The sequence below is a fragment of the Lepidothrix coronata genome, unplaced genomic scaffold, assembly GCF_001604755.1.
Source record: "Lepidothrix coronata isolate B3197 unplaced genomic scaffold, Lepidothrix_coronata-1.0 Scaffold269, whole genome shotgun sequence".
NCBI classification, from domain to species: Eukaryota; Metazoa; Chordata; class Aves; order Passeriformes; family Pipridae; genus Lepidothrix; species Lepidothrix coronata.
This window is the reverse complement of record NW_016690449.1, coordinates 188,556-203,607: the sequence shown is the minus strand read 5'-3', so window position 1 is coordinate 203,607 and position 15,052 is coordinate 188,556. Positions and strand designations below refer to the sequence as shown.

Sequence of the window (15,052 nt, the reverse complement as noted above, 5' to 3'; positions counted from 1 at the left end):
TTATTATTGCTAAAGACTTCTTCTGTTTGGCTCAGTGTCTGCTCCTTGGATATGTTTCAATTCCCATCCCTTGCTGAGCAGCTGCCCTTGCTGGCCACTGCCCAGTCTGCAAAGCTGCAGGAGGGATTTGCAGAGGTCTGTCCCTAAGGGCAAGAGGCCTCAGAGGACCCCTTCTGCTTCCCAGGAGGATTTAGGGAGGAAAGAGCCATTCAACTTTGATGTCAGTCCAATCAGAGCAAATCCATTACAAACTCTGGGATGCTGTGGTGAGTCACAGAATTGCAGAAAGGTTTGGGCTGGAAGGGATCTTAAAGCCCATCCAGCTCTATGGCAGGGACACCTTCCACTATCCCAGGTTGCTCCAAGCCCCATCCAAGCTGGCCTTGGACGCTTCCAGGGATGGGGCAGCCACAGTTTCTGTGGTCAACCTGTGCCAGGGCCTCCCCACCCTCACAGGGAAGGATTTTTTCCTAATATTCAATATAAATCTCTTCTCTTTTAGTTTAAAACTGTTCTCCTTTGTCCTCACACTATCAGCCCTTGTAAAAGGTTGCTCTCTTTCCTTTTTGTAAGCCCCCCTTAGGCACTGGAAGGGGATCTAAGGTCTCCCCAGAGACTTCCCTCCTCCAAACTGAACACCCTCTCAGCCTAAGAGCTCCTGCTTTCGTTGTTTGGTTTTAAAGCAACAAGAAACCTCTGGCCAGGGGTGACCCCTGGCAGTGCTGGGAGCAGCTGGGAGGGGGTTGACAGCATTGGGGCATTCCCCAAACGGCATTGGGGTTTCCCAAGGAAGGGAATCATCCCCCCCCGGCTGGGCTGGGCTGGGCTGGGCTGGGCTGGGCTGGCTGTGCGGAGCCCCCAGGGTGGGGAGTCATGGAGGGGCCGGTGGGACACCCGGAGTTCTGGGTCCCGACTAGGAGGAGGACGGAGGAAAAAAGTCCAGACGAAGAAGAAATTGAGGATGAGGAAGAAATTGAGGATGAAACGCTTGTGCTGGGAAGGGGGCTGGAGGACACCCCTGGGGGGACACAGGACACCCCTGGGGGGACACGGGACACCCCTGGCTCCCGCAGCGGCGGGGCTGCGGGGCACGGCCGGACAGACGGGGGGATGGAGGGGCGGGTGTGCGGACGGAGGGACGGATGGATGGATGGATGCCCTCCCCGGGGGGCGGCCCCTCTCCCCTCCTTCCCCTCCCTTCGGGCCGGGCCGGGCCGGGCGGCTCCGCTCCCCCCGCGGGGCCGCTCCCGCGCCCGCCCCCGCTCCGCCGCCGCATTTAACGGGCCGTCCTGCCCCATCCCATCCCCGGCCCATCCCATCCCATCCCCGTCCCGTCCCGCCGGCCCGGCCATGGCGCGGGTGTCGCTGCTGCTGCTGGCGCTGGGCCTCGCCGCCGCCGCCAAGTCCCCGTACCAGCAGGTCCTGCAGCACAGCCGGCTCCGCGGCCGCCAGCACGGGTAAGCGGGGGGAGCGCCGGGGGGAGGGAAACGGGGGAAACACCTTTTTTTTCCCCCAAATCCCGGCGGGAGCGGGCGCGCCGCGGGGGATGCGCTCGGTGCCCGCTCCGCCGCGGGCTCTTTGTGCGGGAGCGGAGGCGGCGCCGAGCCGGGGAACCGCTTCTTTCCCTCGGGGAACCGCTTCTTTCCCTCGGGGAACCGCTTCTTTCCCTCGGGGAACCGCTTCTNCGGGGAACCGCTTCTTTCCCTCGGGGAACCGCTTCTTTCCCTCGGGGAACCGCTTCTTTCCCTCGGGGAACCGCTTCTCGCATCGCTTTCTCTTTCTCTTTCATCTTCGAGTAACTTTTTTTTTCTTTCTTCTTTCCGTAATTCTCCTTTCGATAACTTCCCCCCTTTTCTATCACGATGCTTGTTAGTATCGCAGATGTCACTTCAGACTCCTCAGTGCTTCTTTATCAGTCAATCCACGTTAAGGAAATAGGCTATAACAATCCCTGGATTTCGCACCATTAAATGTTTTGTGGAAGGAATTCTTGTTGTGAATTTATAGAAAAAGAAAGAAAATTGCTTCGATGTGTCTGTGGAGTCAGAACCAGCTTACTCTTCGACTGGAACCCCCAGTCAGTCTTGAAAGTTTTCTTGACAAATAAAATCACTTATTTACTCATAAATAGTACAAGATAAGACCTGTAGAAAAATGCATGTAGACCTGTCTTGCTTGATACACAATATTTCACAGAGTGAGTAGTTTGAGCCTTTATTGATAGGCAGAAAACTAACCCAATGTTAATAGTTGTTCCCACCAGTTTTTAAATTTATTGGGAATTAGGAAGGGTGAAAGGATGACAGACCTTTCAGCTGGCTTCCATCTCTCAGTGTGGTGACAGTGATTGAGCCGAAGCTTCTGTTTAAATGGGTTGCTGGAAGCAAGGTCATGAAATGCTTTAAATAAAAAAAAAAAAAAAAAGCCAAACAAGACTTAAATGTTGCAATTTGATACATTCTCTGGCAGAGATCCAGGTCAGAATTTATGACAATGGAGGTGTTGTTTGTGTCTGATCAGGTACACAATCCAACAGGCAAATTCTGAGCTGATGTCTATTTGTAAAAGCTCAATAATGCCAGAATTACAGTGATTTATGTACATATAAAGTGGGTCTTGTTCATAATCTCTACGTGATTTGAAACTAAGTAAATACCCAGTTCTGCTGATAGCCCTGAGGCCAAAGTTTGCTCAGGCTGGCTGAGTTAGGGCAGTCCTGGGATAAATCAGTGCACTCATCTCTGCAGAGAGAAGCTTGTTGTGTTCCTCCCTGGACAATTAACAGAGGCACAGGGTAAGATGTGATTGCGGTCCATGCTGGTGCCAGGGAATTGGTGTGCCAGGGTTTCCATCTGTTGCTAAGATAAACCCAGTTGACCACAGCACTTCGCTCCCTGGTCCCATTCTGATGGAGAGAGTGATTTACACCAAGCTAATTTTTGAACATACACTGAATTTTGAGCATTGATTAATGATGTGCCAAGGAGATACAGCAACACAAAACCAGCCAAAAACATCTTGGATGTGAGGCATGTTGTGTTGCTTGCAGGAGGGAGCTCTGGAGGGATGTGCAACCAGGACTGCCACCCTTTTGATGAGAGGATCCCCCACACCATCAATGCCCCTATTGAGCCCAGAACGAGCTGGGAGGCAGAGTTTGGCTCTACAGCAGGAACTTGTACATCTTAATTAACTTTTTAAAAAGTGAGTCAGCTCAAGTCAGTGAGAGGAGCTGAAAAGTATATCAGGAATGCTAGCATTTGAAGGTGAAAATGTAGGAGTGCTCTCCCCAAGCCCACCCAGCCTCGTGGGCACCACAGGATGCTGGAGAGGTTCGTGGCCATAGTCATTGCAGGTAGCTGGGGCTGTACCAAGTCCTGCTCTTCTCAGCCTCTTCCCAGGGGCAGCCCCTGTCCCAGCAGCTCCCAGCTGCTGCTGCCAAGAGAAAGGCTTTGGCTGAAGGGGAACAATAGGCAGTTTTATCCTGGAGTCAGCGTGGCTGGCTGGGAACGGCATGGCAGAGGTGATGAACTCCAACGAGGAGAGGGAAGAGTGTTGACAAATTCATTTTAAGCCAGACTGGGCAAAGCACCAGAACATGCAATGCAGGGAGCCGCTACTACAGCCTGCCTGCAGGAATCATTGATAGCACGGCCCTGAGGGGGGATTTTTCCACCCTGAGTTAAAGCTGGGAAGAAGTTTTCCCCCATAAGTCAGGGAGGGAGCAGCAGCCCCAGAGAGCTGCAGTCCTGGGCAGGGAGGAGGGAGCAAGGCAGTTCATTGCTGTCCTGGAGGCACAAGGGTTTTCTTGGCAGGCTGCTCCCGGGGATACAGGGGAAGTGATCAAACAAGTCCTTCAGTAGCCAGGCTTGTCAAGATGAATATTAGAGGGATTGTCCACTGCCGTCAGCCAGACGCTGAAATCGAGGCAAGGCTTGGAATTTCCATGTAATTGGAACCACATTTCGGCTCGGCGGGGCCGGGTGGCCAAGGTGGGCTGAGTCAGAGCACAGACGTCTCTCTAAGCGATGATCCGGCGTGGAAGTTGCTGAGCCTGGGCCAGTTTGCACCAGCTGAAAGTTTGGCTTTGTGATTTCTAACTTCTTTTTTTTTTTCTCAGTAGATTCTTGCTCCTTGTCCCCTGCTTTATATAGAGAAAGGGAATGAAGTGCTTTCGTGTGGAAACAAACTCCCTTTGCTGGGTATGGCAGTAACGAGGGCAGCGATGAGCTGAGTCCCCGCGGGTCCCACAGGCCCTCTCTGTGCCCTTGGGGCAGGATGAAGGTGCCAGGGCTGTGTGGGGTCAGCTCTGCCCCCGCAGGACCCACGGCAGCCGCACCAACAAAGGCTCATTGAAGGCAGGCCAGGCTCCCGCAGGGGCTGGCACTGGAGTCAGCCAGCACAGGGGAGACCCTCAGGTTAATTCATGCTAATGATGGGCAGGCTGGCCCGGGCTGGGATGCCAGGGAAAAGCGAGCCTGGCTGTTGGAGGACTCGGTGCTTGGGCTGCAAACTCTGCTTTTGTTAGTTTTGGGGGGCAAGGGGCAGCGCCTCGGTCAGGCTCAGCGTGAGACAGGCTGCTGTCTGTTCTCCTGAGCACACCAACAAGGCCTTCACAAGAGCATCTCCAGGCCCCATCCTGAGTTTCATTTGTGCAAGTGAAAACTCTGCCTCGGGTGGCACAGAGCACTTCTGATGGGCTGAAGGGATGATTTATGTGTTTCGCTTAATTATTTGTTTTCCCTTTGTCTGCTTGGCAGCCAGTGCTGCACATACTTTTGGTGCTGCTGCTCCAACTGGGACATGATGTTGGTGGGAACACGGTAGGGAATCCAGCCTTAGTTGGGCTGAGCATCCTCAGCTTGCTTGGGTGTTTGCTGCAGCTCTGCTCAAGCCCAAAGAGAGTTGATGGCCTTGCAACCCAGATCAAATCACATCTTACACTCTGATGTGTGTTGCCCGGTGGCCAGGGCTGCTGGCCACAAACCACAGAGATGGTGAGCCAGGCAGAGCACGGAAATGCTGTGCTGGCCAAACCAGCAGCAAGTAAACTCCCAGCTCCTGCTTGACCACATCTTTGCTCGCAGTGATACCACTTCTTAGAAAGCTGAAAGGCTGCTGTCAGCTCTCAGCAGGGTTAGTCACACGTGGAACACCAACCATCAACTTTTCTGGGTCAGCAGGAGCTCTGGGGACCTCCTGGGCTGATACAGCCACTCTTGAGCTGTGCTGTCATACCTGGAGTGTTGAAACGAGGGAGGGCACTGCTCATTGTCCCCTCATTCAGCTCAGCATCCTTGGCCAGAATCTGCTGAGTCTGTCACACAGCAAAAGTACCCATCCTGGTTCTGGTGCAAGTCTGCAGGCTGATAAATATCTGTGCTTTCTTATATCCTAAACACTGAAGTAATGGTTTCTTCTGGAAGGATTTGAGTTATTGCAAAACTTGCTCAGGTTTTAGCTGGGATCCCAAATTGCAAGTAGCTGTTCAGCACGGAAACACTTTTAATTTACTTTCTTTATATTTTGGTGAGAGATGGAACATGGGGAAAATAAAGTCAAGAATTTGCACTTATTGAAGAAAAAGATGCTGTGACAGAGTGAGGAGAGATCTCTTTTCCTGCTTTCTCCACCTCATGGTAGTCACTATATGCTCAGATAGAGTTGACTTGCAGCTCTCAAAGTTTCCTGCCCTGCAAGCCTTTTTGGGCACTGTCAGGTGGGGGTGGCTTCGTGTTGGGGGGCAGCACGGAGAGGAGGGAGGCTCACGGGACCCTGTTGTGCTCTGTCCTCCCCCGCAGCCCCAACGTGTGCGCGGTGCAGAAGCTGATTGGCACCAACAGGAAATACTTCACCAACTGCAAGCAGTGGTACCAGAGGAAGATCTGCGGGAAGTCAACGTAAGTACCCGGGTGCCAAGCCAGGATCTCCCCAGAGATGCCCCTGTGGAGGTGGGTGCTGGGTGGGGGAAGCAGCTGGTGTGGATATCACAGCCCACGGGGTGGGTTTCAAGTCTTTCACGAGCTTTTTACTCCCTAAGAAATATTTATGTTTTTCTCCAGTGGATCCTAAAACGCTTTGATGTTAAGAGTGGAAAGTACCATGTAAATACAAATGCTGATGGTTTGTTCTAATTGCATTTCTATATATATTTCTATAGCTCTCAGGGCTGTAATGAAGTGTGTACCAGATGTTTTCTAGTGCTTAGCCCTGTCCCTCTCCATGCTAGGCTCAGTGCTCCCTAGATTTAAGAAATAAAAAATGAGGAAAAAAAGACAACCCAGAGCTGATGGATATTGGAGGGAGCGTAAAATTCATCTCCATCTGTTTGCTTTGGAAGGGAAAACAGAAATAAGGGGAAAGAAGTGTCAGCTTTAGCCAGCACTCTCTGATGACTCCACCAGGAAAGTTAATCAGACTTGCAGGCCAATTCCACGTCTAAAATTGCAAACAATAATATTCAAGTAGCTGTTGCATAAAGTATCTGTGTAAGCAGCCTCGGGACATTCTTTTGAAAGATGCAGTCAGCAGATAATTAAGGCTATGCATGCTTGACTGTCTGCCAGGCTGGAGAGCAGGAGCTGAGAGTCTTTTTCCTTGCTGCAGTCCAAACTGGGCTTTCAGGAGCGTTTGCTGGCCCCACACTCCAGCGGGGACCACCACAATACCCAGGGTTGGTGCAGAGATGCCCTGAGCAGTCCTGGCCTTGGGGATCAGAGCTGTGGGCTGGGTCTGGTCCTGGATCTGCAAGGTCAAGAGCAAACAGCAGAAAATCATCTCATGTGTTTCTGTTGTGGTCCACTGTAAATTGCAATTAGATCTATAGGAACCTGTTATTCTTTACTGCAGAATTTGGTTGCCATCATCAGTTTAGCTGTGATGCCTGGCCATTTGGATTCATTTCAGGTGCCTGCAAAGCAGATCTTGTCACCGTTCAGAGCTTTTGGCCTTTCACTGTACTTGCCATGAATTTGTCCCAAGAAGGAAAATTCTGTACTTCAGGAGGATGTATTGCTGGATGTACCATGTATCATGGTTTTCCTTATGCTCAATTTTCTTTACAGTAGAAAAAAAAAGAACAAAAAAGAGAGGCAATATTGTAAAATCTCCCTCCCCTTGATTCTACAAACTCAACAAAGCTGGGAAGGCTTAACTTGAGTGCTTAGAGTTCAGGCTGTCATCTTGGCTGAATAATGGTGCTTTTTTTGACAGAAAATGGACAAGATTATGGCATGGCAATATGGTATCATCACTGCCTCTTTTGATAACAGAGTAGCCTAGCATGTCTCCAAAGAAAACATGGCTCAGCTGTGGATGTGGGATAGCTTTGCTGCTCTCAGCACTGAAAGGCAAAGCTCTCCAGCCATGGATTCCTTCAGCTCTAAAGCAAATGAGAAACTAATCTCATGTAACCCAAGTGTGCAGCTGGATTTGGCAGAGACAAACTCACCCACTTATCTCCAGAAGGAGGTGTAACCACTGGCATCTGGCAGCATTTTATGATTTCATTTGAGGAGATGGGGTAACCTCTTCTGCTTCCTTTTCTCTGCTTTTACCCAAGTGTCTGATCCAGTGATGCCTTGCTGAGCGAAAAGCACACAGAGCATTAACCTGCCTGTTAACCTATGAGATAATCTTTCCATTACCCACGGAATTTGCTCACTACTCTTTGCTTTGCATCACCTCCACAATGGGTGTTATTGTGTTCTCTCCTCCTAGTCATTCTTGAGCCTGGGCCCTACTTTTCCCTTTAGCAGTGCTGGTGCAGAACAAAAGACATGTGCCTTGACTCAGATTTTCCGGAGGACCCCGGGACAGCTCTGATTACACAAGTTTGCCGGTGATGGCTCCCACTGGACGTGGTGAGCCTGGCGTATGGAAGCAATCAGGAGTCATTTGGGCTATAAGGGACACGATGCATTCTGCTGCAGCACTCAAATTCCTGCACCAGTGTCAGGGGCCTGATGCTCAGTGCCTCAGCACCCATCACAGTAGGTGGGCACAGCTAATGCTGCCCAGCAGGAACCCTCGAAACCAGCCTGTTATGTAGGACTGAGCTGGTGCATGAGAGGTTTTGAGAATACCACATGCCTTTAAATCCCATAAAAATCAGGATTTGGCATGTTTGTCAGCATAACTGGGGGGATCCATCCTTTGCTGGAGATCTGCAGTCAGCAGCTCATGCTGTGGTCCTCCAGCTCATGCTTGGTTCCTCCTGTTGGCAGAGGGATCTGCTCCATCAGCCCTGGGGAGGTGCTGGAGCAGAGTGGTCATTTCTCTCCTCCTTCTAGCAGGTTTTTCCCACCTGTGAGAACAGCAGTCCTGGGGTAGGAGGCACTTGGCCCATCTCACCTACTTCCCATTGGACCTGCCTGTTGTCCTCCCTGCTTGCTCAGAGGGTCGGTGGTGCCACAGGTTGTATGTGTGCAGCAGGTGCAAATACCTGGCTCTAGGAAGATTGTTTTGGCTGCTTTGCTTTCTTTTCTTTCCCTTCTCTGAGCACTGTTTCAAACAGGTAGTGGGGAGGGAGGTCAGTGAGAGACCAGGTATTGCTGAGAATCAAAGCTCCACGGGGGTGGAGTGCTGGAAATTTCAGCTCATGCATCAGAAGACGACTCCTACCTCTTTATCTGCCTTTTTTTTTCTTTGTTTCTCTTTGTTTTTCTCCTCTTTGCTGAAGTGTTGGCTCACACAGTTAAGGAGAAATTAGATAGAGGATTTATGTACAGGTTTTATCATTGCTGATGACGTGAGACAAGACAGTTGGCAAGAAGTCTGACACTGCTTTGATTTTAATGAGCACTGAAACAAGATTGTTTTGGTAATTAGGTAATTTTCCACTGCTGGTGATTCCAAACTCAAAGAAACAGTTTATTTAGGGTATATTCTCATCGTTTTGCGTGTGTGTTTTATATTTTTCTACCTCCCTTATGCACTGGGCTCATTCTTCCGGAATTGGGCTTGCAATGGAACACGTCCCCACACACTTTTTTGTTTTGAGAATGAAAAGACAACTTATAAATTTTGGGTTTGATTATTTTTTGAGGAATAACCTGTTAATAATTTCCTTTTTTTTTTTCTTTAAAATTAACTTTCCTTTTCATGTCCGATGTACTTTCCTCATTTTAGGAAAAAAAAAATTACTCTCTGGCACTTCTTTTTACAAAAACAAACCATATGGGCTTTATTACAGGAAATTATTACGAATGGATCTTTATTCACTAATGTCTGCCTAAGCTTATTTTTATTACTTCGAAGAATGCACTTAAAATTTAATTTCAGCTCCCAAGAATGCAACAGCAGTGAAACAATGACTGATAAAAGCCAGAGAGCTTGCTTCTGCAGGCAGACACTGATAGACAGTTCAGAAGTGCAATGTTTCAAAACCAGAGGCTGAAAAACCGTAGATTTGACTTGCAGTTACTCAAGGAGGAGGTCAGGAAATGGTGGTCAGAGTGGGTGAGTGAAGCTGGCCCTGCTACTGCCTTGGTGCTTCTGGCCATCAGTTCCCTCTGTTCTGGAGATGCCACAAACCCACTGAGAAGCAGTCATAGGATCACAGAAGGCTTTGGGCAGGAAGGGACCTGACACACCATCCTCCTGCCATGAGCAGGGATACTTTCCACTAGACCAGCTCCCTCCACCCCTTCCCAGTGCCCTCCCCTCCTGGTAGGAGGCTGGAGCAGCCCTGAGCTGCTGTGCCACAGGCTGTGAGCATCAACATCCTGCCCCTTCAGTGCAGCTCATTAATCTCCAATTGGTCTATAAATAAGGCTTTTAAAACGTATGTCAGCACTTGGGAATTATTTATGCTGAACTTTGGAGTGATTTCTCTTTAATCAGCTCTTCATCTTTGATTACAGGTCTGAACCAAGGGAACTGTCTAGACTGGATTTGGTTTCTAGGGTGAAATAAAGAAAAATTGGAGGTAGAGGAGGGAAGTGGTTGGGGGGAGAAAGTGTGTGTTTCCAATGAACACGAGACAGGGGGGCTGGGGAAAGCAGAGCAGCAGGGTGTTAAGATCTCCAGTAGTCAAAGGAAGGGATTGCTTTAGGCAAGCTCTTTCCCACATGGAATATATAATGTCTAGACAATCAGTCTGGGTTTGCTTTGTAATTCTCTTAGGGAACCGTGACACAGAATTTATTTGCTTCTGTCACAGCAAAGCAGGTATTTGTTTCACTTTCTGGCTCTTAATTACCCTGAAGAATTCCCTCTTAAACCCCAGGCATTTCCACTGTTTGTTAACAGTGTTAAAATGATGACAAATATCTGAAGCTGGAGGATTTTCCCTTCTCTTTGAGCGGGTGTGCTGAGCCTGGGCGATACAGCATCCTGCTTGCCTCAAATCCAACCAGGAGCAGAGAGGAAATGCTTGCCTTTGGGAGGAACACCTATTCCCTCACTCTCTCAGCCCATCAATCAGGTGGCCTTGCTCCTTTCACACCGAGCACGGAGCAATGGGTGGAGGAACCCCCTGTGAGAAATAAACTGGCAACTTCTGGATTGATTTTTTTTTTCCTTTTCTTTTTTTTTCTTTTCCTGTTAATATCAAGCCATATTCCCTCCAATGACCAGCTTTGAGAATCAGATGACTTCCGTTTCCCGTTGAGCTGCAGATGATGGATGCAGTTTTCAGGCAGCTCTTCCTTATTTAGGATCTGCAAATTTGTGGGACAGCCTTGAGTCCCCAGCAGGGTGTCTGTGACCCCTTTGGTTTTACTGGGGGAAAGAGTTTAATCAGGACAGCAGTTTGGTGGCAGCCAGAAGGAACTGCTGCCCTGAGGGCACTCACGTGGCTGTAGTTGTGCTGTGGCACTGCCCGAGGTGCCCATGGATGCACTTGGATGCCACCACTGGTGAAGTTTCTCCCTGCAGGGCTTTTCCCAAGTCCTTGTGCCAAGTGCACGCATCCAACACCGGGGTTGTCCTTTCCCTCCAGGTCTGTCCTGTGGATTTTGCCATAAGTAAGCAAATAATTTCTGGTGGTGGACAAGAACAGGGTGAAATGAGGGGGAAAGGCTTGGTTTGGTCAAGCAGCCACATTGGAGTTGCCCAGACAGTGATGAGATGTGACAGCAGCAGTGAGCCGAGGAGATCCCCAAATCCCGTGGGAAACGTGCCCAGATGAACCAGCACTGGCAGCCTTGCACAGGTTATCTCCTGGCACTGTGGAGTCACTTCCCATCCACTGTTTGTACAAAGTCTCCTGGAAAGTGTAGTTTCGAAAAGAAATTGCGTCTGCTTTTGTTCTGTGGAGGGACTGGCAACACGCAGCCCTGAAGGAGATAAAAACTGTGGTTTGTCTTTGGTTCAAGTCTGTATTTCTAATGAAGAGTCTGCTTGGAAACAGCCCCAGATATGGCTGGACCCAGAGCTGCAGCAAATAGAGAAAAAGCAGTGAGACACTGTTGGTTAATCTGCCGTATCCCTCTCTTATTCCAGAGTCATCAGTTACGAGTGCTGTCCTGGATATGAAAAAGTTCCTGGAGAAAAAGGCTGCCCAGCTGGTAAAAATATGTCTGACATTTTTTAGACTCCTTAAAATTACACAGCTGCCTAGTAAAGGGAAATATTAGAAAACTGCTCGAAGTGGATTTGATTTTTGCAATTTGTGCACAATATTGCCGTGAACAAACCCAAAATGGACCCAGCGGAGCACCGACCCAGGGCCAGATCAGCTCCAAAGCTTGCTAAATGTTCCAGACAACTCAGAACCTTGGATATAATTAAACTTAATCAAGCATGGGAGGGCCATAGGGAATTACTTATTCCAGCAAGTCATATAGCTGTGTTGGAAATGCAGTGCAGAGGAATGACAGAGTAACAGACAGCCCTGCCAATCTCTGCTCATTTTTAGTTTTTATTTTCATAGAATTTTACACTGGTTTGGTTTGGAAAGAAGCCTTACAGATAATCTAGTTCCAACCCCCAGCCATGGGCAGGGACACCTTCCACTAGACCAGGTTGCTCCAAGCCCCGTCCAACCTGGCCTTGGACATTTTGGCAAGCTTGGGGTTGGCAAAATTGCATTTAGGAGAAAATTAAGTTCAGCCACTGGTGGGGGTTGGGAGGGAGTTAACCGGGTTTACTGAAGAAAGCCATGCTCTGCTTTTGCTTTCTGAACACTTCCTTCCACAAAAGCTGGATGCTGCCCAGTTAACCACGTGGGCTGGTGCAGATGGGTCAGTGGAGACTGGGACCAGCAGTGTCCAACAACAAATCCCAAAAGCCTGAGTGCAAACAAGGATTGGGTGAAAGCAATTAATATCTTTGTTTGCCTCAAATCCCATCTGTATAAATGCAGGGTAAGTCCATCCAAACCTGCAGAGATGCAGTCAGTCCTGGATTACCCTGCTGGAATGGAGGGTGAAGCTGCCAGGCTGTGATTATTTATCATCTAATTGATGAGCAGATGCCAGTCCCCGGTGTGCTTCACTTCCCTGAGCATTGTCCCCTGCAGCTCTCCTTGAATTCAGCCAGAGGGAGGAATGATGTGTTGGGAACATAACTTTCTCTTCTTTCCAACATCTACGAGACCCTGGGGGTGGTTGGTTCTGCCACCACACAGCTCTACTCCGACCGCTCCAACCTGAGGCCGGAAATCGAAGGGCCGGGAAGTTTTACAATTTTTGCTCCCAGTAATGAGGCCTGGGCATCACTGTCTGCTGTAAGATGTAATTCCTCTGCTTTCCCCTCTTTCCCCTGGCTTTCTGTAATGGGGACCCAGCTCTGTAGGGGTCTGGATCCAGCCCCATCTGGCAGAATAGGCATGGTCCTGATGGAGGAGGGACTCTGCATTTCCGAGATGGGTATCACTGTACTGGTCCAGAAGCTCCAGAGATTTGCTTTTGAAGGATTCCAACACTGGAGAGATGTGGATGCCATGGAAGGCTTTCCATCCCTTTCAGTGTTTCATTTTGACCATTATTTTGCCACTCTGGTCGTTCTCAGTCTGTTCAAAAAGCCAGTCCCAATTAGAGCCTCAGTGACTCCCACATCAGTGTGTCCCATCCTCAATTACATATTTCCTTTATATTCATTCTGATTTTCTCACTCTGTGTCTTGTGATATTTCCACTCCTGAAATGGTCACTGCTGCCCTGCTGGTGCTCCCATCCCAGTGGAGCATCCCTGTGAGCAAGGGAGTCACAACTGTACAACCCCCTCTTTACAGCTACATCCCAAGGAGGGAACATTTTATTTGGCTCTCCCCACTGCTAAGCCCTTACCCCAAACCTGCACCAGCAGAGCCCCTTGCAGGGACGATGCTGCTGGGAAAGGTCTTTTTGTGTATTTGCCCTTGGCCCTGTTGCTTTACAGTGGAAAGATCCCACACTGGAGCTGCCATCATCCCTTTGTCTTCTGAGGATGGAGGGTGCCAGAGCTGTTAGCTGCACTTTTAAGGCAAAAGATAAAGATTTGTGAGAGCTGAGCTCTTAATTTGCACAGATGGTGTAAGGCTGAATGCATCACTTAGTATTCATGCACACCCCCCCACATACACTTTGGAAGCACCCTGAGTGCAGCCAGACCTCCTGGCCCTCTCTAAGCACTCAGGACTGAAAAGTTTATTTTCCTGATTTTCAGGAAACTCTGGATTCCTTGGTCAGTAACGTCAACATTGAGCTGCTCAACGCCCTGCGCTACCACATGGTGGACAAACGGGTCCTCACGGATGACCTGAAACATGGGACAACACTCAACTCCATGTACCAGAACCTGCCCATCCAGATTCACCACTATCCCAACGGGGTGAGGCATTCACAGGGTCACAGTGTGGGGCAGCCTGGGAGGGACCACATGGGGACCATTTGCTCAGGAAGGGTCATCCCAGAGCACAGGGTTGTGTCCTTGTGATTCTGGAATATCCCCAGTGAGGGAGACCCCACACCCTCTCTGGGCAACCTGTTCAGTGCTTGGTCACTGCACAGCAAAGAAGTTCTTGCTTGTGTCAAACCTGTCCACAGCAGGCTTGTTTCTTGGCTGCCTTGCAGCTCCTACACTGTCCTTGGGCCTCCAGGACTCTGTAATGCTTAGGTTGACAACTACTGATGGAAGATACATATTTTGAAGGAGTTTGAAAAGAATGTTTATAGTTTCCTTGATGCTGTTGCGGGGCAGTTGCCCACGTTGCTGTCCAACTGTTTGTCCTTGCATATATTCTTAGTCTTGATGAATGAGTGTTGACAAAACCACTCATGATTTTCAGAGCTCTTTAAACATGAAATGTTTCAAACATTCTTGATAGAACATTCCTGCTCTTTCTGTGTTTTCTCAGGAAACCACATTTCTGTCTTGCTGATGCAATATTAAAGCACTCGCTGTGTTTGAAACAGAAATGGAAAAGCAGCAGAGGCTGCTTTGTCTTCTGCTTTCAGTGCACGTAACACCCCGTGGCTCTTTCCCTCTGCAGATTGTGACTGTGAACTGTGCCAGGCTGCTCAAAGCTGACCATCACGCCACCAACGGGGTGGTTCACGTCATCGACAAGGTCATCGCTACCACCACAAACACCATCCAGCAGATCATTGAGACTGAGGACAGCCTGGAAACCCTTCGGGTGAGTCAACCCACGGCTGCTCCAGGGCTCCTGGAAGATGCTCAGTCATCCCACTCCTGGTGAATCGTTTTGAAGAGCTTTGCCTGTGTCCAGAGGCTGTGGCCCCACAGCTGCTGGTGAAATCCTTGTACCAATGTTGCTCATTTTGCTTTAGGAAGAGAAGTGTTTGATATCAGTGCAAGTAGGATTTCATGGGAATAATTGTCACCCTGCTATGGCTGTTCAGAAAAGAGATGTAGACTCAGTGCGTCTCCTCATTCTTGTATGGGAGTCTTGGCCTTAGGAGACATTAACTGTCCCAATTTGATGTGTACCAATTTATCTGCCTTGGTATTTGCCAAGTTAAGGAATAACTCAAAATGTACAGGGGATTTGCAGTTAGCCAGCTGTGGGTTCTGATCTGAAATATTCCCTGGAGTTACAGTGACCCTTTCCAGGCATATCAGGGTATTTGAACTAGCTCTCAGTCTTGCCAAAAAAAAAAAAAAAA

The 15,052-nt window shown here is 49.2% G+C and overlaps 1 protein-coding gene across 1 annotated transcript in view; it reads left to right on the top strand.

Moving 5' to 3' along the window:
• Window positions 1–1,350: 1,350 nt before the first annotated feature.
• TGFBI (transforming growth factor beta induced) overlaps window positions 1,351–15,052 on the top strand; it is a 21,440-nt gene continuing 7,738 nt past the window's right edge. The window contains 7 exon segments of the mRNA XM_017836086.1: window positions 1,351–1,457; window positions 5,802–5,900; window positions 11,446–11,510; window positions 11,835–11,841; window positions 12,520–12,670; window positions 13,590–13,754; window positions 14,416–14,660. Of these exon segments, the coding sequence (XP_017691575.1) occupies window positions 1,351–1,457; window positions 5,802–5,900; window positions 11,446–11,510; window positions 11,835–11,841; window positions 12,520–12,670; window positions 13,590–13,754; window positions 14,416–14,660 (839 nt within the window).